A 26,323-nucleotide genomic window follows, 5' to 3' on the forward strand; every position below is an offset into this window, starting at 1 on the left:
AATAACTGACGACTTTCATTTGAATATAATTTGGTTATGTACGATCATGTAATGTAAAGATAATTTGATACGGTGCTGTTAAGAGGCGGTTCATCAGCCTCAATGGAAAGGCTGTCAATAGGAGAAGTTCTGTAATGATGGAGCCATACTCGAGTTTCGAACGGATTAGTGATTTATACAAGTGAAGAAGGCTGGACTGGTTCTCTCCCCATTTCGAATTGGAAACAACTTGGACAAGTACAAGTACGCACACATGCACGCACGCACACACCACACACACGCACGCACGCACGCACGCACGCACGCACGCACGCACGCACACACACACACACACACACACACGTGTGCACGTCGCTGTAAGTGCAACAATCTCGCCTCGGATGCATAAAGAGTCAACACCCGCCCCTCCTCCCCCCAATAGTAATTTGCCAGTACCTAATTTATGTGCCAATTTATATTTTTAATTTTTAAAACTAAAAATGACAACTTTTCGTGCACTTTCCTCCCTCTCTCTGCCGTAGTTGTAATACAACCAGACAACCTCTTTCCCTGTGTCATTCTCATAGGTCCCCCCCCCCCCCCCCCAACACACACACACACACGAATGCCCTTTTGAAAACCAAATGCATGTTGGAGGCCCTCCCTCCCTCCCTCCCTCAATCAGAACTGTTTTAACCTTAACTTGGTGATAAGAAGAGAACATTTGAGATACCCAAACGTAATTTGAACTTGTATTTTACAAGACAGTTAATATTTCATTTCAGAAGAGAACCCTCGTGCTGGAGCGCGCGCGCATAGATCGCATGACACTGATATCTGCCTTACGCCGCGAGTTACGGCAATTTAAAACAATGAACAGTCGGATTATCGGGTCTTTGCATCGCACCTGTGGCGGTCGACATTGTGCGGGGATTAGACTCTTGTGTATCGTGTAATCCACAGGTAGACTGGTACGCTTTACGATCAGGATGCAGACGGGTAATTCCAGGAGACTATAATCCATTTCTCCCGGTTGATGTATGCTTCGAAGGAATGTTCGTAGCAAGCAGTGATCGAGACCCGTTCCATAACGCAATATGTATATTAAAACTGTTGAAACTTCCGTTATTTTAACACGACCCTGAAGGGTAGAAACAAATCGACTACCCGATGTCAACGATAAAATGCCACACAGTCGACATTTTGTATTTTTTCTTAGCATCATACAAGTCAAAGTACTTGGAACGTTTCTCTCCAATGTCTGCAAAATGCAGAGAAGTGATGATGTGAGTTACCTCCCCTTGGTCGGGTACTTGAGTCTTTAGCAGGTTTAAAGGTTCATACAAACGCGGCCCTTTCTTGAGTACCAGCCAGAGCTCTGTTTCTTAGCTTGATATACGTAGACATTAAGATGACTTTTTGGAACGGGACCTGATGAATGTGAGCGTTAGTTTATGGGCAAAATATATGGCGAAAGAGTTCCCATCCTGGATCTCATAGTAACACACTTTATATAAATCTAATAGTATTTGTTGTTTATAGAAATATAAAATAGTATATTAAATTATAACAAGTTGTATAATTATCGTTACGGTAAAATATGTCGAATACTGTTATGCGTTTATACGTGTCGATCGCTGTTCTCAGCGAGCGCCACTGGACGCCCACATTGCGCTATTCATACATAACTAGTCGTAGGTAAACAGTAGTGGGCAGGTACTCGAAGCTCGTGATCTCCAATCAGCCAGCATGATAACTGTCAAGACACCGTTTCCTTGTTGAAGTCAAGACTGCCATGGAATTTACTTCCCTCACTAAAACCAATGGAGCGACAATTCAGTGATCGTAGTATGTCGAGCGACCCGTCCATTTCGGTCACCGACGTTTATGACCAGGCTGCCGGAATCGCTCAAGAATTTGATAAACTCATCACGACGTACGGAACTGATGCCGTTACGGATTTGATGCCAAAAGTGATCAAGGCTTTGGAACAATTAGAGACACTCGCAAGTCGTTTTGAGACAGAGAGTGACGAGATAAATGGACTTCGGCTTCTTGTGGATAATTTAAAGGCAGAAAAAGCGGGCAAGGCTCAAGAAAGGGCAAGATTTGAACAGGTAAATATGACCACAAGATCAAAGGCACCGCCTGACAATGACAGATGCTACAGATATACTATATTAAAGTTGATGATTATGAATATACAAACAACCTTTGACATGCTGATATCATAAACTGTCAGATTATCTCGAATAAGGTCACAATTTCTGTTTGAGGTAACAATCAACACCTTTTGAACAATGTTGACAGCTGGTTAACGTGTTTAAAGGTAAAATATAATATAATAATGACGGCTTCAGAGTTTCCAAACAACCCTATTTGACATTTGCCTACTTGAAGATATTTTAAACCCTATGTTCACAGGTGCGAGCATTGGAATGTATGAACATTAAACAATATCATTAATCAAATGTCTCATATTTGATAAAAAAACCCCATGATAAACAGACACGACATGTTAAGAAACAAATTCTGGCATAAAAACTTCAGGTCTTACAGACTGATAATTTACTTCAACTTCTCTCAGCTAAGTCTTATTTGTTTTGTCCTAACCTTGCTGACATGGCCAGGTTCTAAACGGGCAGGAAGTAGTAAAATCTATCTGGTTGTCAAACATGTCCAAGGCACAGACTGATAAATATATTTTTTGAAATGTCTTATTCCTTATGAAGCGCCTGCTCTTTTTTAATTATGATTATTTTGTTGACAGGTAATTACCCATGCTCAAAGTAATCATTTCTCAGAAGGTTATTTTGTATTAAGGATCTTAACAGATCACCTGGCTTAATTCTTCTATTTTCTCATAAAGAACAGATTTTTACATGACAAACAAACATTATTTTTGTCATAAGAATCTTTCACTAAGTAGTTTGAAGTAATCTGCAAATTGATAAGAACTATTTGTTATAATTCTCATGGCTGTATTTATAGACATGATAAATTGTTTGAACATTTAATAACTATGAAATATTTCAGAGTCTCACCATGAATCATTGCATCTGTACTGTTTCACAACCATTGATTATTTTGAATTCACTAAACAACCCCATCTATTATTACAGACTGGCACTGCATATTGACAGATGGCCGCTAACAAACTGCACAGACTAACTGATCAATAGTATCCTACACCTTCCCAATCTCTGTCTTTGATCACATTGGATCAATAGTCCACTAGCAATGTTCATTAACACATCGAGATGCAGTTCATTATGCATGGCAAATGGGACATTGTGGGCTGGTTTCTGTGGCTGATTGATTGCTTGGGATGTCTTGTTGGATAATATTTGTCAACCTTTCATATTTCCCAAATACTTTTGACTGAACATTAGCAAACAGTTAATTCTCAGCATGCTGGCTCAAAACAAGTTTATGTCTCTTTGGTAGCCGAAATTCTTTCCAGTCAGAACTTGTACACAGGGCTTGTGCTCTGTTAGTTTTAGCACAGGATATGATGAGAGTGCAGAGCTACAGATAAGTGGCATATTTGCATAAAATACCCCCCAAAATATTCAAAACCCAATTACTTTCAATTAACTTGCATACAGAAACACATGCATTAAATGAAAAACTCAAATGTATAAAACAAACACGCGTAAATACCCACTGAAGCTTTTCCAGCATGCGTTCAAAGGAGCTAATTTACAAAACACAATTACAAGCTAATTTAGTCAAGCCTATATATTCAGAACAGTTATCATGATTATATACATCGAAAACATTATTTCATTTGTTTTAAATCTGAAAATGGTCTCTAATTTTTGGAAAAAACCAAACCTGATCTTGTGCTTGTAACATGTGTAACATGTTTAATGTTCTGATAATGATCTATCGGTAAGATTGGTATATTCCATATTTAACTCGCTATGTGGCTGAAATTATGCTGATGCGACATTAAATTTTGATTCTCACCCAGTATTATCATGATTATCACTGATCATGGCCCCTAGATAGTAAATGCTGAAATTCTGTAGAGATTCTTCTTGCTTACCGATTTAATCATTTGGATCTAACATCTGTTCACAATGTCATACTAACATTATTAACCTTCTATCAATGTGACAGGTGTGCACACTGAACTACAGTATTCAAATTTCTGCACCTCAACTTTGATCTTTCTGTAGGCATGACAGCATGACAGCAATAGCAATGAACAACAAACAACAGATGATATATGACTGACAGTAGACAATGCCAGCCATAGTGTAGTCAGGTCCTGGTTATTGCTCTCAGTCTCAGATTAGTGCAACTGACGTAGATCAGCTGATTATGCAACTGGGCAAGGTGCATGGACAGCTGACAGGCCAGGGAAATCCCTGATGTAGGTCGAGAAGCCAGCAAACCTGAAGGTCAGAATGAAATACCCCAAGCACAAAAATTAAAAGTTAACAATTCTGAAAATGTTTACTTGATCTTTTACCTGCCCACAATTTAAATTCACTTGGCCAAACTTCAAGATTTTAAGTCTTCGAAAGACCAGGAAGTAGACCTATACATGCAATTTTCAGTGCAGGGCAAGTATTGATTTAGTCTCGTATTTTGTAACTGTTTTGATTAATCTTGCAATATAAGACACCTAAAAAAGTGTCTTGTGTGAGTTTTAAGGTACCCAGCATTCTGCAGATCACTCAACACATACACCAGTGCCTTACTTGAATAAAATATAATTAAAATCGTCATAAATTATACCAATCAGATGAGACAGTGTTTTGTTTGTTAATTAAATTTATAATATCAGTATTACAGCCAAAAAGCTAAGGATTCAAACTTGATGTTGTTTTGACACTGTTACCATGGTTACTTACATCATGATTGATATACTGAACAAAAACAGTAAGGGATCATGAATATTTTGGGGGATATTTTTATGAATTGTGTGCTCAGTCTTCACTACTAGAAATATCCCCCAAATATTCATGATCCCAAACATTTTGGTTCCGTTTAAGTCGCACTAAATGTAATATGAGAAACTGTTGGAATATCTGTAAACACTTTTATGAGTTTATACTGGTTCAAAGGATATCTAGGTTAATATGAGGTAAATAGCTTACAGGCCTTCTCAGCGGTGACACTAGGTGTTATAGCAAACTAGCCCATAGCTCATTTCAGGGCAGTGGTTTCTTTAACATATACATAACAGATTGTGGGCTGTCATTCCAAGTGTCCTCCAACATTGGAACACTAGCCAGGGTTTGAAACTAACAGTTTTTGTCCACTAGGCCTTATAATGATAACATATAGCAAAACCCTTAAAATGGGCCAATTTCTACTAGTCCTTATGATACCATTACTATTGGGCAGTTTGGTAAGGACTACAGGACTAGTGCCAATTTCTAATGCTGCTTGCTTGCATCAGACCCTGATTGTTCTGCATCAAAAGTAAGGTGCAGTTCCTTCTGTTCTTGAAAATTGCTCTACAGTATTTTAATCTACCCCCCCCCCCCCCCCGTAAACTTTTAGCATCAGTAGGTGTATGACCAACATTCCTTGACTTTCTTGCAGTTTGGCGGAGGGACATTTTACTGTTTTAATATCAAAAGTGTTGGGAATGGAAAATGGAAAGAAGTTATTTTTTCATTTCTCTGTTTTTGAAAAGTGAGGTGAAATGGGGATCAATCCCATGACCTTCCGCTTTCCGGGGTGACGCTCTACCACTAGACCACGAAGGCGGTCCTGGGTCAATACCAGTAATAAATTAAGTTGTCCCACATGTGCAGGTTACTGTATGTGGGCTTCAGGCAATAACACTGAAACACATTTTTATTATGACAACTTGTACTAAATCAGCTTAAACATCCAAGTTATTAAGCAGTATACTGTCACTGTCTTATAGTCTATGCTAAGTCCTGCCTCTGTAGCCTAGAGTCTGGAGGGAAAAAGGTCGGTGGTTCGAGCCCTGGCCATGTCATACCAAAAGGCGTTAAAAGATGGTACTTGTTCTTACCCTGCCGAACACTCTGCATTTGTACCCTCCCGGCCTAGTGGTAGAGTGTCTGCCCAGAGAGCAGCAGGTTGAATCCCCTGGCCGTGTCATACCTAAAGACGTTAAAAGATGGTACTTGTTGTTTCCCTGTCTGGCACTCAACATAAAGGGGCTGAAACAAGGACTGGTCGGCTCGGAGTCAGTATAATGTGTCTGAGTGGGGTATTCATGTTAACTGCGGCATGGTATCTCAGTTGGCCAGCACTATAAAATCGGCATCAGTGCAATAATCTTGGATGCGACGTTAAACCCCATATCACCTCATCTCATGCTCTGCATTAAAGGGCTAAAACCAGGTGTGGTCGGCTTGGAGTCAATATCTTCTGTCTGGGGTATCCATGTTAAACTGACATGGTATCTCAGTGGCACTTTAAGTATAAAACCGGCATTATTCTGGACCAGTACCATACATGTTTAAACATCAGTGAAACTAAACTGTTTCCTATGATAATTACTAGGCAATTATCATGATTATACCCTCTTATACACTACTGGATTGTGTTATATACACAATAAAATACGGACTGTCATGTAGATTTTCAGTTTTGGTAGGGTGCGCTCAAAAACCTTACCAGTACTTGCTGATTGGACTAGTAGTTGGTCAGTGGGTACTAAATAGAACTGGGCACTTAATAGGGCAAATACGGTAATTATAGTTTCGATTTTTGTTTATTTGCTTGAATAAGATGATACAACTACAAAATGTTAGGTTCACCGACGTTTGAAATAAGTAAGTTAACTACTGCTTGATCACTGACAACAAATATAATTTGATGTGTTTTAACAATCGCCCCCTCCTCATTGTCAATTCTTTGAGTGCCCAGAGCACTTATTATGGTGAATATGGTACATGCATTTTATGTTCTGGTAGTTGTCACAGCAAAATTCTGATAGCGATAACATGGCCTTCCAAGCAGTAACTCCATGGACACAGATAACACAGTGTGTTGTTGTAAACATCATACTAAACTTCCTTGCTGGTCAACAGTGTCAGCTTTATCTTGTTTATTATTATATTTTCCTTCTATAAACTCATGATAAAGGCCAGACCTTTGTTAAAAATTGGTTTACAAATCCGCCGACTTAACAATTGAAATGTGGAAAGAATTGAAAAATTGAAAAGCAGTTCTCTTTTTTTATTCCGCTAACCGGAAATAAGTCAAATGTTAAAAAAGACTCATTTTCTGTCACTATCAATGTAAATAAGTTCTTTAAAAAAAAGACTGTAATTAAAAATTATGGAAAATTTATCTTAAAAACTTAAAAACAAATCATGTTGAATCCTATTCCTCTGTCTTTATCCTCTCCAGTTTACCATTTTGATGAATAAGAAACATAGTTTAAACTGGAGGTTTCTAAAAAGATTTTAACTTACCAACCTGTGGGATCAAATATTCATAAACCCTCCCAAAAGTCTAACATGACTTGACTTAACTGATCAACCCAAAGGACTTCTGTTCATGCCAAATAAGGGGTGGTCGGTTAGCCCAGTGGTTAAAGCGTTCGTTCATCACGCCAGAGCCCATTTGTGGTGTCTCTCGCCATGATATTGCTGGAATATTGCTAAAAGCAGCATAAAAACCTCTTAATCACTCATGCCAAATAATATATTTTAAAAATGAGCTGCATAAATTTATATTTATTTCCATGTCAACCAACACAAGGCAAAAGTAAACACAACCTGTAAACTGTTTATATTAAAACATGTGACTACTTAGACTAGCAAAGAATTCAGGTGAATTTCTACTGTTGAAAGTCCCCATCTCATGCAACAGTGCCATGTTAAGTTTCGCAACTATTCAGAGCTCCAGATAAGCTTTTGGTGTTGTGGTATTTTACCCATGCATTTTAAAAACATTGGGTATCAGTAATTCTATCTGGGTATTCAAATTTTTGTTACCCACTATTTTTTACACATGTGGGTATTTAAGTTAAATATTTAAAAACACTATTCATCAAGTCCCTGCAAACTGGTGTCATGTGGGTTCGAGAGCTTTATAGGACTCAAAAATACCACGTTACTTCCACAAGAAAGTGTGATGGCAAATGATCATGATGTAACTGTCATCGTGGAGTTTGGCAAGGTTGACAGAATGCCTGGTAATAATTTCAAAATAAGTTGCTGATTTGCTAATCGAATACGCAGGGTTACTTCACAATATTTTGATGATATGCACAAGTTTTATTTTTGTAGCGTATCTGTAATGTTCTTTGCGTATTTGATACGCTTGGATTTTATTTTACTGCATATTTCTGCATTTCTGATGCGTATTTTATGCAGATACGCAGCTTATCTGGATCTCTGCAACTATTGCTCATCTCCATTGGGCTAGACGATTACATCATCAGTGAGTCTCACAGCGTACCATGACAGTACCAGCCCCTTCAGTCAGTACAGCTCCTGAAATCCCAATCATTCCTAACATTAGCATTTATCCCCGAATGACAAAAGCCTGATGTGGCAAGTGTGTTGTTTCGAGGCTGTTGACAGAGATGGGCGTGTTATGTGTACGTAACATGTCAGACATGTGGTCTTGTCAGCTTGTTACTGGCACGAGGTTCTGAGTCACGGACGACACATCACGTGGCGTATTGATCAGCTTCCACTCAGTAAATTGTTTATCAATATCATACTTTACATGAGTTTTTCTGAATCAATAGCATTTCTACCTCTGCTGATTGTATACACTAATCGCAACTGACACTTCATCTCGCTGTTCAAACGATTTCCTTGTTCTTCTGTTTGGCTGTTCAGGGGAAACATTGCAAATCAAATACTGTTATTTGGACTTTCATTGAATTTCAATTTGGTGGGCATGCTATGAATTTCAATTTGATGGATATTCTAATTTTGAGTTTTTGTACTGTGCTCTTTTACAAGGGGTTGAAAGCATGGTTCATTAGTGTATTCTAGATGCTTCTAATGTAACTCAGAAATAAACACACCCACATAACTAGTGACAGTTGCAGCTGAAGGGACTGACATTATCCATTTGTAAACTACTCAACCTTTGATAAGGATATCTTGAGTGTCCTGGTGGGTTGTGAATGTGAGTGAGTGAGTGAGTATGGTTTTACGCTGCTTTTAGCAATATTCCAGCAATATCACGGCGGGGCACACCAGAAATGGGCTTCACACATTGTACCCATGTCGGGAATCGAACCCCGGTCTTCGGCATGACGAGAGAACGCTTTAACCACTAGGCTACCCGACAGCCCATCCACACTATGAGATGTGTTATGATATAATTATTTATATACCGGTATCTTGTTATATGTGAGATATATACAACATGTTCAAGTGATGTTAATGTGTCTTGTTATTATATACAGAAATCTAACTGATTGTATGGAGATATCATCATGCGTTTTACTTTTGTTATTCAATATTTGTTATTCAATATTGAACATTATGAAGTATTATATTAGCTTCATGATGCATTACGGCTTTGAGCAAATACTTTTTTTGTAGTCCTATGTTCCTTGGAATCGGTGATGTGATGTAAAACTAATTTGTTTAGTCATTTTCTGTTTTCTGTTTCTGTTATGCCGTTATGTCATGTCATCTGTGCAGAACTAACACATGACCATTATAGCCCAGGGCATCTTCCCGAGGCGAGGGGGTTAACTGACTATAAAGGTCTAGTTTCCACCCTTGCCAAACTAGGCTGGAATTCCTGGGTTCGATTGCAGCGCCACAAGTGGCTTTCTCCCATGAACCAATCAGATTCCACCTCTCGTATCACTTGCATTTGCTTCAAACAAAATGGCGTAGCCCTGTCAAGACAATCTGATCGATAATCAAGGTCTATAATGTGATAAAACGATTTCGTTACGCGAATTTGATTGCTCTATGCATAGAAGCGTTAGTCCAGCCATAATGTAAATCATTGATACCAATCTAGTTCGGCAAGGGTGGAAACTGGACTTTTATAGTCAGTTAACTCCCTTGCCTTGGGAAGAAGAGCCCAGGAAACCGCTGTACAAAGCGATCTTAGCGCTAAGATGATCGTAACTCTCATCCCTCAACGTAGACTCACAACTGTCATATCCCTAAGGTTTTGCACAACGGCACCCTTGATTGGTAATCAGAAATCCTGTTACCTAAACAAATGCTAAATTGGGAATGTTGATATTTCCGATGTGGGGAATAATCTAATTCATGACTCAGACCTGGTGCTGATTGCTGGGCTCTGAGGTCTCGTAGATAAGTCACTGATACCTGATAGCATATGATGGCACATGGTCCTGTATGCAGCACACAGGACACGTGTCAGTTGACGTTCAGCATCGTTGGTCACGGAGTAGGTGGATCGGTGACTGCTTTTGGCAGCTTGACTCCTGAAAGTTGCTAAGGCTTTGACCCTGATCTACACAGCTTGACTCCTGAGAGTTGCTAGGGCTTTGACCCTGTTCTACACAGCTTGACTCCTGAGAGTTGCTAGGGCTTTGACCCTGTTCTACACAGCTTGACTCCTGAGAGTTGCTAGGGCTTTGACCCTGTTCTACACAGCTTGACTCCTTAGAGTTGCTAAGACTTTGACCCTGTTCTACACAGCTTGACTCCTGAGAGTTGCTAGGGCTTTGACCCTGTTCTACACAGCTTGACTCCTGAGAGTTGCTAAGGCTTTGACCCTGTTCTACACAGCTTGACTCCTGAGAGTTGCTAAGGCTTTGACCCTGTTCCACACAGCTTAACTCCTGAGAGTTGCTAGGGCTTTGACCCTGATCTACACAGCTTGACTCCTGAGAGTTGCTAAGGCTTTGACCCTGATCTACACAGCTTGACTCCTGAGAGTTGCTAAGCCTTTGACCCTGTTCTACACAGCTTGACTCCTGAGAGTTGCTAAGGCTTTGACCCTGTTCTACACAGCTTGACTCCTGAGAATTGCTAAGGCTTTGACCCTATTCTACACAGCGTGACTCCTGAGAGTTGCTAAGGCTTTGACCCTGTGCTACACAGCTTGACTCCTGAGAGTTGCTAAGGCTTTGACCCTGATCTACACAGCTTGACTCCTGAGAGTTGCTAAGGCTTTGACCCTGTTCCACACAGCGTGACTCCTGAGAGTTGCTAAGGCTTTGACCCTGTTCTACACAGCTTGACTCCTGAGAGTTGCTAAGGCTTTGACCCTGTTCTACACAGCTTGACTCCTGAGAGTTGCTAAGGCTTTGACCCTGTTCTACACAGCTTGACTCCTGAGAGTTGCTAGGGCTTTGACCCTGATCTACACAGCTTGACTCCTGAGAGTTGCTAAGGCTTTGACCCTGTTCCACACAGCGTGACTCCTGAGAGTTGCTAAGCCTTTGACCTTGTTCTACACAGCTTGACTCCTGAGAGTTACTAAGCCTTTGACCCTGTTCTACACAGCTTGACTCCTGAGAGTTGCTAGGGCTTTGACCCTGTTCTACACAGCTTGACTCCTGAGAGTTGCTAAGACTTTGACCCTGTTCCACACAGCTTGACTCCTGAAAGTTGCTAAGGCTTTGACCCTGTTCTACACAGCTTGACTCCTGAAAGTTGCTAAGCCTTTGACCCTGTTCTACACAGCTTGACTCCTGAGAGTTGCTAGGGCTTTGACCATGCTCCACACAGCTTGACTCCTGAGAGTTGCTAAGACTTTGACCCTGTTCCACACAGCTTGACTCCTGAAAGTTGCTAAGGCTTTGACCCTGTTCTACACAGCTTGACTCCTGAAAGTTGCTAAGCCTTTGACCCTGTTCTACACAGCTTGACTCCTGAGAGTTGCTAAGGCTTTGACCCTGTTCTACACAGCTTGACTCCTGAGAGTTGCTAAGGCTTTGACCCTGTTCTACACAGCTTGACTCCTGAGAGTTGCTAAGGCTTTGACCATGCTCCACACAGCTTGACTCCTGAGAGTTGCTAAGACTTTGACCCTGTTCCACACAGCTTGACTCCTGAGAGTTGCTAAGACTTTGACCATGCTCCACACAGCTTGACTCCTGAGAGTTGCTAAGACTTTGACCCTGTTCCACACAGCTTGACTCCTGAGAGTTGCTAAGACTTTGACCATGCTCCACACAGCTTGACTCCTGAGAGTTGCTAAGACTTTGACCATGCTCCACACAGCTTGACTCCTGAGAGTTGCTAAGACTTTGACCATGCTCCACACAGCTTGACTCCTGAGAGTTGCTAAGACTTTGACCATGCTCCACACAGCTTGACTCCTGAGAGTTGCTAAGACTTTGACCCTGTTCTACACAGCTTGACTCCTGAGAGTTGCTAAGACTTTGACCATGCTCCACACAGCTTGACTCCTGAGAGTTGCTAAGACTTTGACCATGCTCCACACAGCTTGACTCCTGAGAGTTGCTAAGACTTTGACCATGCTCCACACAGCTTGACTCCTGAGAGTTGCTAAGACTTTGACCATGCTCCACACAGCTTGACTCCTGAGAGTTGCTAAGACTTTGACCATGCTCCACACAGCTTGACTCCTGAGAGTTGCTAAGACTTTGACCATGCTCCACACAGCTTGACTCCTGAGAGTTGCTAAGACTTTGACCATGCTCCACACAGCTTGACTCCTGAGAGTTGCTAAGACTTTGACCATGCTCCACACAGCTTGACTCCTGAGAGTTGCTAAGACTTTGACCCTGTTCTACACAGCTTGACTCCTGAGAGTTGCTAAGACTTTGACCATGCTCCACACAGCTTGACTCCTGAGAGTTGCTAAGACTTTGACCCTGTTCTACACAGCTTGACTCCTGAGAGTTGCTAAGACTTTGACCATGCTCCACACAGCTTGACTCCTGAGAGTTGCTAAGACTTTGACCCTGTTCTACACAGCTTGACTCCTGAGAGTTGCTAAGACTTTGACCATGCTCCACACAGCTTGACTCCTGAGAGTTGCTAAGACTTTGACCATGCTCCACACAGCTTGACTCCTGAGAGTTGCTAAGACTTTGACCATGCTCCACACAGCTTGACTCCTGAGAGTTGCTAAGACTTTGACCCTGTTCTACACAGCTTGACTCCTGAGAGTTGCTAAGACTTTGACCATGCTCCACACAGCTTGACTCCTGAGAGTTGCTAAGACTTTGACCCTGTTCTACACAGCTTGACTCCTGAGAGTTGCTAAGACTTTGACCATGCTCCACACAGCTTGACTCCTGAGAGTTGCTAAGACTTTGACCATGCTCCACACAGCTTGACTCCTGAGAGTTGCTAAGGCTTTGACCTTGTTCTACACAGCTTGACTCCTGAGAGTTGCTAAGACTTTGACCATGCTCCACACAGCTTGACTCCTGAGAGTTGCTAAGACTTTGACCATGCTCCACACAGCTTGACTCCTGAGAGTTGCTAAGGCTTTGACCTTGTTCTACACAGCTTGACTCCTGAGAGTTGCTAAGGCTTTGACCATGCTCCACACAGCTTGACTCCTGAGAGTTGCTAAGACTTTGACCATGCTCCACACAGCTTGACTCCTGAGAGTTGCTAAGGCTTTGACCTTGTTCTACACAGCTTGACTCCTGAGAGTTGCTAAGACTTTGACCATGCTCCACACAGCTTGACTCCTGAGAGTTGCTAAGACTTTGACCCTGTTCTACACAGCTTGACTCCTGAGAGTTGCTAAGACTTTGACCATGCTCCACACAGCTTGACTCCTGAGAGTTGCTAAGACTTTGACCCTGTTCTACACAGCTTGACTCCTGAGAGTTGCTAAGACTTTGACCATGCTCCACACAGCTTGACTCCTGAGAGTTGCTAAGACTTTGACCCTGTTCTACACAGCTTGACTCCTGAGAGTTGCTAAGACTTTGACCCTGTTCTACACAGCTTGACTCCTGAGAGTTGCTAAGACTTTGACCATGCTCCACACAGCTTGACTCCTGAGAGTTGCTAAGACTTTGACCATGCTCCACACAGCTTGACTCCTGAGAGTTGCTAAGACTTTGACCCTGTTCTACACAGCTTGACTCCTGAGAGTTGCTAAGACTTTGACCCTGTTCTACACAGCTTGACTCCTGAGAGTTGCTAAGACTTTGACCATGCTCCACACAGCTTGACTCCTGAGAGTTGCTAAGACTTTGACCATGCTCCACACAGCTTGACTCCTGAGAGTTGCTAAGACTTTGACCCTGTTCTACACAGCTTGACTCCTGAGAGTTGCTAAGACTTTGACCCTGTTCCACACAGCTTGACTCCTGAGAGTTGCTAAGACTTTGACCCTGTTCTACACAGCTTGACTCCTGAGAGTTGCTAAGACTTTGACCCTGTTCTACACAGCTTGACTCCTGAGAGTTGCTAAGACTTTGACCCTGTTCTACACAGCTTGACTCCTGAGAGTTGCTAAGACTTTGACCCTGTTCTACACAGCTTGACTCCTGAGAGTTGCTAGGGCTTTGACCCTGTTCCACACAGCTTGACTCCTGAAAGTTGCTAAGGCTTTGACCCTGTTCTACACAGCTTGACTCCTGAAAGTTGCTAAGGCTTTGACCCTGTTCCACACAGCTTGACTCCTGAAAGTTGCTAAGGCTTTGACCCTGTTCTACACAGCTTGACTCCTGAGAGTTGCTAAGACTTTGACCATGCTCCACACAGCTTGACTCCTGAGAGTTGCTAAGACTTTGACCCTGTTCTACACAGCTTGACTCCTGAGAGTTGCTAAGACTTTGACCATGTTCCACACAGCTTGACTCCTGAGAGTTGCTAAGACTTTGACCCTGTTCTACACAGCTTGACTCCTGAGAGTTGCTAAGACTTTGACCCTGTTCTACACAGCTTGACTCCTGAGAGTTGCTAAGACTTTGACCCTGTTCTACACAGCTTGACTCCTGAGAGTTGCTAAGGCTTTGACCCTGTTCTACACAGCTTGACTCCTGAGAGTTGCTAAGGCTTTGACCATGTTCCACACAGCTTGACTCCTGAGAGTTGCTAAGGCTTTGACCATGCTCCACACTGAAACACATGGTACATGTGGCGTAAGGGAAATAGCCCTCTGTTCACCCAGCAGTTAATGGGTACCCGGTAGGATGAGACTTAATATCCTAGCAACTCATATGGCAGCTTGGTGTGTATACTCCCCAGGGGGCCAAAATGAAATTTGAGTGAACAGTACAGCACACTGATCTTAAAAATTAATTGCTTTGGTCCTTAAGATGCTTAAGCATAACTCTTGGAAATGTCAACCAAAGTTTTTGAATTTCATGAGCCCCCACACAAGGAGAAACAGTAAAAAATGATTTAATAAATGCTTTTGGTAAAGGTTCATATTTCACTCAGTGACGTTACATTATGAGCTTGTCAAAACATCAAGCATGTTATTTTATGGAAGGTAAGGCGGGTTTTTTAGCCCATGGGGATTCCGGGTGTGAATATAGGTTCCCAGCAACCATTATGCTTGCGTAACTGAGAGACGACTAAATGGTTTGGGTGAATCAAGTTTTGAAGACCCATTCCCCAAGTGTAGAAGTTGGATCGATGTAGTAGTGATAAGATGTTTTCCACTGTTATCAACATTGTGAGTTTGCGTTTTGTGTAATGCACTTTTACACAGATTTTAAACCATGGCCGAAGGTATGCCATTGTATCCTCATGTTATGGATTTTCTAGCCCCTTAGAAATATTTCTGATTACGTGTCTAATAACAATCTCAATACCCTAAAATTTAATTTTTCCGCCATCTTGCTACTGTCACATGATTAAGACTCACTTTCTTACAGTCACATGACATTATAGTCACATGGCCAGTCACATGACATTACATACAGGAAGTTCACAGACAGCAACTGGTACATATGATTGTTCTGATACAAAATTTTCATCAGATCAAATTTTATTAAAAAGTCCACTAGTGAAAAAATAAGTTTTGAGGTATGTTTTCATTACTTTTTGAATATCTTTCCTCGTGTAGCTAATAGATTCGCAACATAACTTCAGCAGCAAGTGGCAAACACTTTGATGTCTTTAGTGGGCTTTGAAGAGTCTACCTTGATTACGTCAGTAAGCGTGTGGTCAATATTGTTTAGGGGTTCGAAAAGAGGCGAGGCTCAAAAACGTGTGTCGTGTGGCTATAATAATTTCTTGAAGCTCCTGATATGTGTTAAGACAAACACGTTCATCAAGGCTGGTACCTGTTCTGGTGATCTTGTTTGCTGCTTAAAAGGTTGAAGAATCAAAGATTTTATTACTACATGTACAAGGAATCATTACTGGCTGGCCACCAGATATCGCCAAGGTCCAATATCCGCCAACCCTGTTCTAGAGTGCACATGATTAGGACTCGTTTTACTTTTGCTAGTTTCATTAGAAGAGGGGTGGTGGTCGGGTAGCCTAGTGGTTAAAGTGTTGGCTCGTCACGCCGAAGACCTGGGTTCGATTCCCGACATGGGTACAATGTGTGAAGCACATTTCTGATGTCCCCTGCCGTGATATTGCTGGAATATTGCAAAAAGGGGCGTAAAACCATACTCACTCACTCACTCATAAGAAATGGAACTATTTATCTGAAAATGCTCCAGTATGATAGCCTTGTGGAACGGGGCCTTGAACCTCAAAGTTTACAATCATGTCACTGTACCCGATGACGTAATTTGTGGAATTTTGTTGCAAGATCCCCGGGGAAACAATGCCATGTGACGTCAGCCTAGCAACAAGGTTGCTGGGGTCATCGAGTGTGCATAAGCTCCTCTCAGTGATCTATCAACTCCACACACAATGTCGTTGAATACGCCGAAGGAATGTTGAGAGTTTTCAATATTTGTTCGTGAAACGTGTTCTGAGAGTACATAAGCACGCGTTTTGGTATTACACAATGTGTAATACAGCCGTATGTTTATTAAACGGGTGATCTCTTCACGGGCAAGTAATAAAAGGGGAACCCTGATAGTTACAAACAAGCTGATTTCATTTGGAAAATATGCTTATCTGAATCATGTGTGAATATCGCCACTTGCTTTGTTAAAAAACAAAACTTTATGAGGTACTTTATTTGTCGGTCCACAGGGACCGGCAGTCACATGAATTACCGGTCCAAGCTTAATTTTGCCAGTATAAAACTGTTAATATCTGGTAAACGGGAACACTGCATACATGTAACATGGTTAATGTATTTCCCAGTCCATCCTCAGAGGTACTGCTACTAATTGGTCTCACACATGAATTGGGAGTTGATTAACCAAGCTGTTCACAGACCGTGCTAAGTGGTACGTGGGACTTGTGTCTGTTCTGTCAGGCTTGAAGTCATGATGAGGATGCAGCTGTTACACGTCCAGGTTGTGCACTAGGGCTGGGACGAGTCCAAATTTATATTACCCTACCCTACCCTACCCTACCCTACCCTACCCTACCCGGATACCTGCAATTGGGACTTGTTTGACCGTAGTACATGTACTATCAGAATGCACTTACCGTAGATACACCTATTAAACGATCTGGTCATGTATGCAATGAAGTTTACTGAAGTTTTATCTTTATTCAAACATATGAAAGTCAGAAGGAATGTGTGCATAGTCAGAAAGAAATCCGAACATTACTGACTTGAAGTGTAACCATGGACTTCTAATAGATAATTTTGTCATCAAACAATATATCACGTGACTAACCATGTGTCCGGATAGTCTTATTGGTACCTGGGTCCTACTCTGTACCAACCCGGCCCAAGTACCCGAGTTACACATCCCAGCCCTGTTGTGCGCCATACAGTGGGGAAATCTGTCGGGGGACGTGGGCTAGTCTACATCCTAGTAACTCAGTAGCAGAAAAGGGGCGGTCGGGTAGCCTAGTGGTTAAAGCGTTTGCTCGTCACGCCGAAGACTCGGGTTCGATTCCTGACATTGGTACAATATGTGAAGCCCATTTCTGGTGTCCCCTGCCGTGATATTGCTGAAATATTGCTAAAAGCGGCGTAAAACCATACTCACTCACTCACTGAATAGAACTGGTTCGCAACAGTTGGGGCTTTTATAAGTCTGAGCATATGAATAACTGTCAGTTGAGCTCAACAGGCCGAGGTACAGATTAGTAGACATTAGGGTTCCTACTTGGATGCCTGATTCACTGACTGACATGGAGTGAATTGTAAAGTGAATCATCAATTACGCGACCTACAGTTTAGTTACACCATGTCTGGCGCCCACATCAATCAGCATCTGCCAGGTCCTTGACATGATGACTGGTGACGGATGGACTGCCCTTAAGCTTCATCATAACATGGAACATGTCCCATGACGATTGTGATAAGGAAGATATGCAATGCTTCTCATCAATTTGACAATTAAGGATGACATAGGTTTAAGTTTGTATCTGAGGGTTGAAACAATTATAGCTGTTGCAGTCTATCAAAGCACCTGATAATTGCATTACATTTTGTCTTTTCTGATACTTAATAACACGCCGCATGTCATGCCATGACAAATTAACTAATTTATTGACTTATTGATACAGCTAGATTGATAAACATCATTAATTGATTTTGCAGACAAACTTGATTTTGAATGACTTAAAAATTGGTCTTTTTGAAAAAGTGAGTCAGTGATAGGGTATGGTTGTATTTCAATTTTCGCAATATTTCTGCAGTATCACAAGAGGGGACAAATGGGCTTCATACCTTGAACCATGTGATAATTAGAGTTTGGCCTTCTTGTGATGAGCGAATGCTGTAACCACCCATGACCGAGAATCCTCAGAGATAGACTCGCTACAAGTCTGTTAGTTTGCAACTGGTCACAATCTTGGGGACTAATTGTTTTAAACTAAAATTTGTCATTTTGTATAAGCCACTTGTCTTGAAATGAGCTGTGGACAAACTAACGGTGACCAATGGTGTTTACCGTAAGCCTTGCAGCACTTTCAGCAGGATTCTCTGGTACCACCCTGGGATTGTGTTGACTTCGTTGGATGTTTGGTTTGTCTTGTAGCTCAATATTACTGTTTCCATGGTTTCAGGAGTTAGAGCAGATTGAAGAGAACTGGCAAAGTGAAGTGAAGAAACTATTATGGGATATCAGTCGACTGCAGGACGAGAACCGGCGTCTCCGGGACAACCTCCAGGACCAGAAACAGGCCATCGTGGACAAGGTTGTCCTTGAACACAAACGTGAGTAGATACTGGCCATCGTGGATAAGGTCGTCCTTGAACACAAACGTGAGTATTTATAGGCCATCGTGGACAAGGTCGTCCTTGAACACAAACGTGAGTAGATACTGGCCATCGTGGATAAGGTCGTCCTTGAACACAAACGTGAGCAGATACAGGCCATCGTGGACAAGGTCGTCCTTGAACACAAACATGAGCAGACAAGGGCATCGTGGACAAGGTCGTACTTGAACACAAACGTGAGCAGATACAGGCCATCGTGGACAAGGTTGTCCTTGAACACAAACGTGAATAGATACTGGCTATCGTAGACAAGAATGTCCTTGAACACAAACGTGAATAGATACAGGCCATTGTAGACAAGGTCGTCCTTGAACACAAACGTGAATAGATACAGGTCATTGTAGACAAGGTTGTCCTTGAACACAAACGTGAATAGATACAGGCCATTGTAGACAAGGTTGTCCTTGAACACAAACGTGAATAGATACAGGCCATTGTAGACAAGGTTGTCCTTGAACACAAACGTGAATAGATACAGGCCATTGTAGACAAGGTTGTCCTTGAACACAAACGTGAATAGATACAGGCCATCGTGGACAAGGTCGTCCTTGAACACAAACGTGAGCAGATACAGGCCATCATGGACAAGGTTGTCTTTGAACACAAACGTGAATAGATACTGGCCATCATAGACAAGGTTGTCCTTGAACACAAACGTGAATAGATACAGGCCATTGTAGACAAGGTCGTCCTTGAACACAAACGTGAATAGATACAGGTCATTGTAGACAAGGTTGTCCTTGAACACAAACGTGAATAGATACAGGCCATTGTAGACAAGGTTGTCCTTGAACACAAACGTGAATAGATACAGGCCATCGTGGACAAGGTCGTCCTTGAACACAAACGTGAGCAGATACAGGCCATCATGGACAAGGTTGTCTTTGAACACAAACGTGAATAGATACTGGCCATCATAGACAAGGTTGTCCTTGAACACAAACGTGAATAGATACAGGCCATTGTAGACAAGGTTGTCCTTGAAGACAAACGTGAATAGACACAGGCCATTGTAGACTTTGTCCTTGAACACAAACTTCAGTAGATACAGGCCATCGTAGACTTTGTCCTTGAACACAAACTTCAGTAAAAACAGGCCATCGTAGACTTTGTCCTTGAACACAAACTTCAGTAGATACAGGCCATCGTAGACTTTGTCCTTGAACACAAACTTCAGTAGATACAGGCCATCATGGACACGGTGGTCCTTGGACACTAATGTGAAAAGAAACAGGCCATCAGAGGTTGTTCATGAACACAAATATTAGTAGAAACAGCTCATCATAGACAAGGTTGTTCTTTAGCACAAACGTGACTAGAAATACAAGGACATGGTCCTTCAACACAAGCATGAGTTAATAAGGTTGTCATGGACAAGGTAATCAGTCAATGACTAGGTGTGTGTGTCTGTCTTTCTGTTGAGAAGATGACGACTATATGTGCGTTTGTCTATATGTTTGTATGTCCACCATCGGACAATAATGATGTGTGTATGTATGTCTATCGAATATCAGACAGTGAATATCAGACAGTGAATATCAGACTGTGAGTATCAGACTGAATATCAGACAGTGAATATCAGACAGTGAATATCAGACTGTGAATATCAGACTGTGAATATCAGACTGTGAATATCAGACAGTGAATATCAGACAGTGAATATCAGACAATGACTGCGTGCATCTGTCTACAGAGACGGAGGAACAGGAGATCAAAGTGCTGACAAAGTTGAAAGACACAGTAGACAAACAGCGGGAGGAGCTCCGCACACTGCGACGCGAGATGGAGCAGAAAGGAGTTGATTGTGAGGCGGTAAGTAGTTGGGAAATCTTTGTTTATCGTGATATTGATGTATCGATAAAATGTTAATATTGATACTGATACTGAATCAATACAAATGTATGAATTTCAATACTACATTAGTTATTCACTGTCATACAGAGCTCCAGATAAGCTTTTGGATATTTTACCCATGCATTTTAAAATCATTGGGTATCAGTAATTCTATCTGGGTATTCAAATTTCTGTTACCCACTATTTTTTACACATGTGGGTATTTAAGTTAATTATTTAAAAACACTATTCATTTAGTCTCTGCAAACTGGTGTCGTGTGGGTTCAAGAGCTTTATAGGACTCAAAAATACCACGATACTTCCACAAGCAAGTGTGATGGCAAACGATCATGATGTAACTGTCATTGTGGAGTTTGGCAAGGTTGATGGAATGCCAGTTTATAATTTCAAAATAAGTTGCTGATTTCCTAATCGAATACACAGGGTTACGTCACAATATTTTGATGATACGAACAAGTTTTATTTTTGTAGCGTATCTGTAATGTTCGTTGCGTATTTGATACGCTTGGATTTTATTTTACTGCATATTTCTCAATTTCTGATGCGTATTTTACGCAGATACACAGCTTATCTGGAGCTCTGGTCATAGAAACGTTTACATTTGTTAGGATTACGAGGGTTACGATTGACAATATGAAGGCAGAAAATGCAATTTTTAGAAATTGAATGGATCAGCCTAGTTCATATTTAGCATTGAGGTGAGTAAGCAGATAACCTTATGCATCAGGGTCCACTCGAATTAAGTGATCTTAGCGCTAAGACTATCATAAGTCTATGTTAAAATATGGGAGTGATGTTCACGTTAGTGCTAAGATCGCTTTGTGCAATTAGATCCAGGTGGTCAGACTCTGTGACTTGGTTAAATATGTGTCATCTTACCCAGACAGCGTTGATTGTTGCTTAGCTAGTCTACCATCATATAAATGGGATATTGCTCAGCGTTACACAACAAACCAAAATTCGAGTATTTTTCATCCAGCTGGGAGCCCAGTTAGAGAGAGTAGCAAAGATGAACTCTGACCTGCGTCGGAAGAACCAGACGCACAAGAAGCAGACGGCGGTGTTGCTGGACGAGCGGGCGGACATCGAGGTACAGCTAAAGGGGAAGGAGGAGGAGGTGGAGAAGATCAAGGAGATCCTCAAGGAGCAGGAGAACATGGACCAGCTCAAGCTGGCCCGCGACGTGCGCAGGAAGAGGAACGGCATCCACGGGGACGAAGACGACGACGAAGATGACGAGGCCGCGTCACAGGTGAGCAGGAGGTTCTTGTCATCTGTGATCACTTGGAATGAGTGAGTGAGGGTTTTACGTCGCTTCTAGCAATATTCCAGCAATATTACAGCGGGGCACACCAGAAATGGGCTTCACACATTATACCCATGTGGGGAATCGAACCCGGGTCTTCAGCGTGACGGGTGAAGGCTTTAACCATTTGGCTACCCCACCGCTTGGAATAAGATGACCCACTTGTTACAGTTGTCTTATGAGGCATCATTGGGTGATGGATCAGGTGATCAGTGACTTGGTAGAGGGCATGGCATCATGTCCCAACGAGGTGGATTGTTGCTTATAACATAAAACCATTTCATATTCTGGGTGGAACCTGGGAAATGTTGAAAAAATAAATAATTCAATTTCGAATTTTAAAAAAAGTAACCTCGCCTCAGGTTTTAGAATTTAAAAAAAAATTACTGGACCCCCCCCCAAAAATTGTGTGTTTTGGAGAAGTGACTGAAAACATATCCCACCCATCCCCCCATCCCCCCATCCCACCAGGGTATAGAAACGTTCGTGCTTAGTGCTTTGCCTTCCATGATTCAACCTTTTGATTTTTCAATATTATTTACTTTGCTACAGAAATGCTCAGGCATTGATCAGATACATGAATTTGATGCAGGAAACGCTGGAGGATATTGCAAGCCGTCTCAACAACCAGGGTAAGATGATCATTGACCTGACGGACCCCAACCGGCCCCGCTTCACCATGCAGGAACTTCGCCAGGTGCTGATGGAACGCAATGAGCTCAAGACAAAGCTCATCGAGGTGGAAGAGGAATTGTCTGTGTACAAGCCAAAGTAAGTGTTGAGATATCTCTCGGTGTCTGGTCATGCATTAGTCGCTGCCTGGACAGCTGTTGAAGAATCCCCTTGCTTCAAATCAGGTACAAAGTCAGAAGAGGTCTGGTCTTGTTTCAGAAGCCAATTAAAATGAAAATTGGGTGCTCCGATTCATTCTGTCTCCAGGGCTCGCATGTTGGTAAACCTGAACTTCCCCTGGATCAATTCTCGTGATCGCGAATTACCCGCTCTTGATTTTCATTAGCCAATATGATTTGCTACGTAATTCAATATTGAAAAACTGACTGACACACAAAAGAAAGCCCTCAAAAATCTTTTTGTGGAAATGATGTCTTCGTGTCCATTAAAATTTGCGATGACAGCTCTCCTTTGCTACTATCGAGGCGAGTAATTTGCGATTGTGAGAACGACGGGAATTGATCCATGGGTTAGTGTAGGTTTACCGAAGTGTGAGCTGTGGAGATGTAGAGGATGGATTAGATTGTGTGATAGTGTTCCATGTTACTACAGCATAGGTTTGCTGGCCCCAGATTTATGTCTAGGTCTTGCTGTCACCTATCTGGAATATTGCTGACTGTGGTGTAAAAGGATTTGCTCACTATTGGCCTTGTAACAGTAGCTACTGCTGTGACAACAGTACAGCTACTACTGCAGTACTGCTGCTGCTGCTACTACTTCTACTACTGCGGCTATTGCTACTCCTACTACTACTGCTACTGCTGCTGCTACTACTGTTACTGCTTCTGCTACTACTGCTGCTACACCTACTACTGCTACTGCTGCTGCTACTCCTACTACTACTGCTACTGCTGCTGCTACTACTGTTACTGCTTCTGCTACTACTGCTGCTACACCTACTACTATTGCTACTGCTGCTGCTACTCCTACTACTACTGCTACTGCTGCTACTACTACTGCTACTGCTGCTACTACTACTGCTACTGCTGCTGCTACTACTGTTACTGCTGCTACTGCTGGTCTTCAGCAACCCATGCTTGCCATAAGAGGTGACTAACGGGATCGGGTAGTCAGGCTCGCTGACTTGGTTGATGCATGTCATCGTATCCAAATTGTGAAAATCGATGCTCATGATGTCAATCACTAGATTGTCTGGTCCACACTCGAATTTTACAGACCACCGTCCTATAGCTGGAATATTGCTGAGTGCGGCGTTAAACAACAAACAAACAAACTACTAATTTCTACCACTACTACTACTACTATTACTACTACCACTACTACTACTACTACTACTACTACTACCACTGCCACTGCTACTGCTATTACCACTACCACTACCATTCCTACTGCTACTACTACTACTACTACTACTACCACCCCTACTGCTACTACTACTACTACTACTACTACTACTACTACTACCACTACCACTACTACTACTACTACTACTACTACTACTACTACCTGTTGTCCAGTGTATTCATTCTTCTGTGTATGAGTGTGTGTTCTCATCTCTATTACTTGCTACAAGGACTTTCAATGATGACCTCATGTAAGTATTGTGCCACACCCCTGCCACGCCCCTGCCACGCCCCTGTAGTGTCACACCCTTAGTGTTCCCACAGTCTTAGTGTTGTAGCCATCAGCTGTTGTGCATGTAACCGGTCGTGATGAGCTGTCACTGAATCAGTGTACCAGGTACAGCTGCACTACACTGCATGAGGGGCCCTGTGCTCAACTGTTAGTTGAATTATTTGTTATGAATGTTTCTGAGATGCTTTGCTAAACGATCAAACGAGCCTACAGTACTTCATCCAGCGATGAAGTACACGTTTGAGCTATGTCACGGGTTGACACTGCTCAAATTACCTCCCCGTGGTCTAACATATCCTTGGTATCATTGTTCTATCATTCCTGTCAATCAAACTAGCACATCCTCATCTGTAAGGCTGTCCATCAATTGCAATAGTATTCATGAACCCGTGAAGATCCGGTTTGAAGAGGTTTTCTTGTGTTTGTATCAGAATGGGCCCGTGAAGAAGAATAAGTCTTCAGCAACCCATGCTTGCTGTAAAAAGTGACTCTGCTTGTTGTAAGAAGCGACTAACGGGATCGGGTGGTCAGGGTGGACTTGGTTGATGTATGTCATCGTATCCCAATTGCATAGGTTGATGCTCATGATGTCACTCACTGGATTGTCTGGTCCACACTCAATTATTTACAGATCACTGTCATATAGCTGGAATTGTGCCCCATTTCACCTCACCTTCAGTATGAGGCCACGGCAGTGTACACACAAAGTCACCGCATGGAGTACATCATTTGGCACGGCCTCATTTCCTTGCCTGACTGAAAATAGACTACTACTAGTAACTACTATAATGCACAATTGCCACGTATTCATGTAACATGTAACCTAGTTGTAAGATTGCTTATTCAGTCAAATCTCGCTTATCCGGACAATTGCATTTACTCAAATATTGTCTGGATAAACAACTTTCCGGATATCTGAATCCCTTGCTAACTGAATAGAGTTACCTCCTCTATCTGGACATAAAACACTCTTTGATATATTTATTCAATATCCTGGTATCTTGGATGGTAAATGACATTGTAAATGACGAGCCAATCAAATTCCTCTGCTTATTTTATGTGCAAATGCAAACAAGCTTCTAACAACTATACTTCCATTCCAGTGCTGTAATATGAGAGTGTAATATAGGTCTCGCTAATAGTAATAGTGCTTGCTTCGTAACGTTTTGTAAGTGGTGTCTTGACTACTAATCTCATCTCAGACTTAAAACATCGCCTATGTATTCCTTGTATACTAGCTCATGCTTGTATACTACTAAAAAAATATTAAGGATCACCCGCTTCTTTCATAATACATAATGTCATGTCATGACGGGGGCACAGGTGGCCCAGTCGTCTAAGGCGCAGCGATTCGCTGTGCAGAGTTTCGTCCCTTGGGCACGCCAAAAACCTATGATTGAGGGTTCGAATCCCACTTCACCCCGATTATGTTTCTAGGTTTGTCAGCACCATACCCGTGCTCATGGGTTTCACCGAAGTGGTAAACATCGGAGACCTGCATCACTTCGGGCTTTCCTCCCACATTAAGCTGACACGCCGTGATATAACTGGAATACTGTTAAAAGTGGCGTTAAACCCAACTAACTCACTCACTCATGTCATGACAGATTAACTATAGTAATATGCAAAAAAGGGGGTGGTCCTCAGCTTTTTTTTAGTAGTATCTGTATAGAATCATGCTGTCTTTCCAAT

At 42.1% G+C, this 26,323-nt stretch overlaps 1 protein-coding gene across 5 annotated transcripts in view; it reads left to right on the top strand.

Annotated features, from left to right (window-relative positions):
- Positions 1 to 1,688: 1,688 nt before the first annotated feature.
- Positions 1,689 to 26,323, top strand: part of LOC139456172 (RILP-like protein 1) — a 53,752-nt gene continuing 29,117 nt past the window's right edge. For 4 of the 5 annotated variants that reach the window (XM_071237727.1, XM_071237729.1, XM_071237730.1 and 1 more), the window contains exons 1-5: positions 1,689 to 2,096; positions 18,930 to 19,080; positions 20,837 to 20,955; positions 21,977 to 22,249; positions 22,896 to 23,074. In XM_071237727.1, the coding sequence (XP_071093828.1) occupies positions 1,803 to 2,096; positions 18,930 to 19,080; positions 20,837 to 20,955; positions 21,977 to 22,249; positions 22,896 to 23,074 (1,016 nt within the window). In that variant the 5' untranslated portion in view covers positions 1,689 to 1,802. Of the gene's footprint in view, positions 2,097 to 18,929; positions 19,081 to 20,836; positions 20,956 to 21,976; positions 22,250 to 22,895; positions 23,075 to 24,569; positions 24,591 to 26,323 lie in introns of all 5 variants that reach the window. The other variant, XM_071237728.1, reaches the window with a different exon arrangement.

Source organism: Haliotis cracherodii, unplaced genomic scaffold (genome assembly GCF_022045235.1).
Source record: "Haliotis cracherodii isolate W230 unplaced genomic scaffold, xgHalCrac1.p SCAF_11, whole genome shotgun sequence".
NCBI lineage: Eukaryota > Metazoa > Mollusca > Gastropoda > Lepetellida > Haliotidae > Haliotis > Haliotis cracherodii.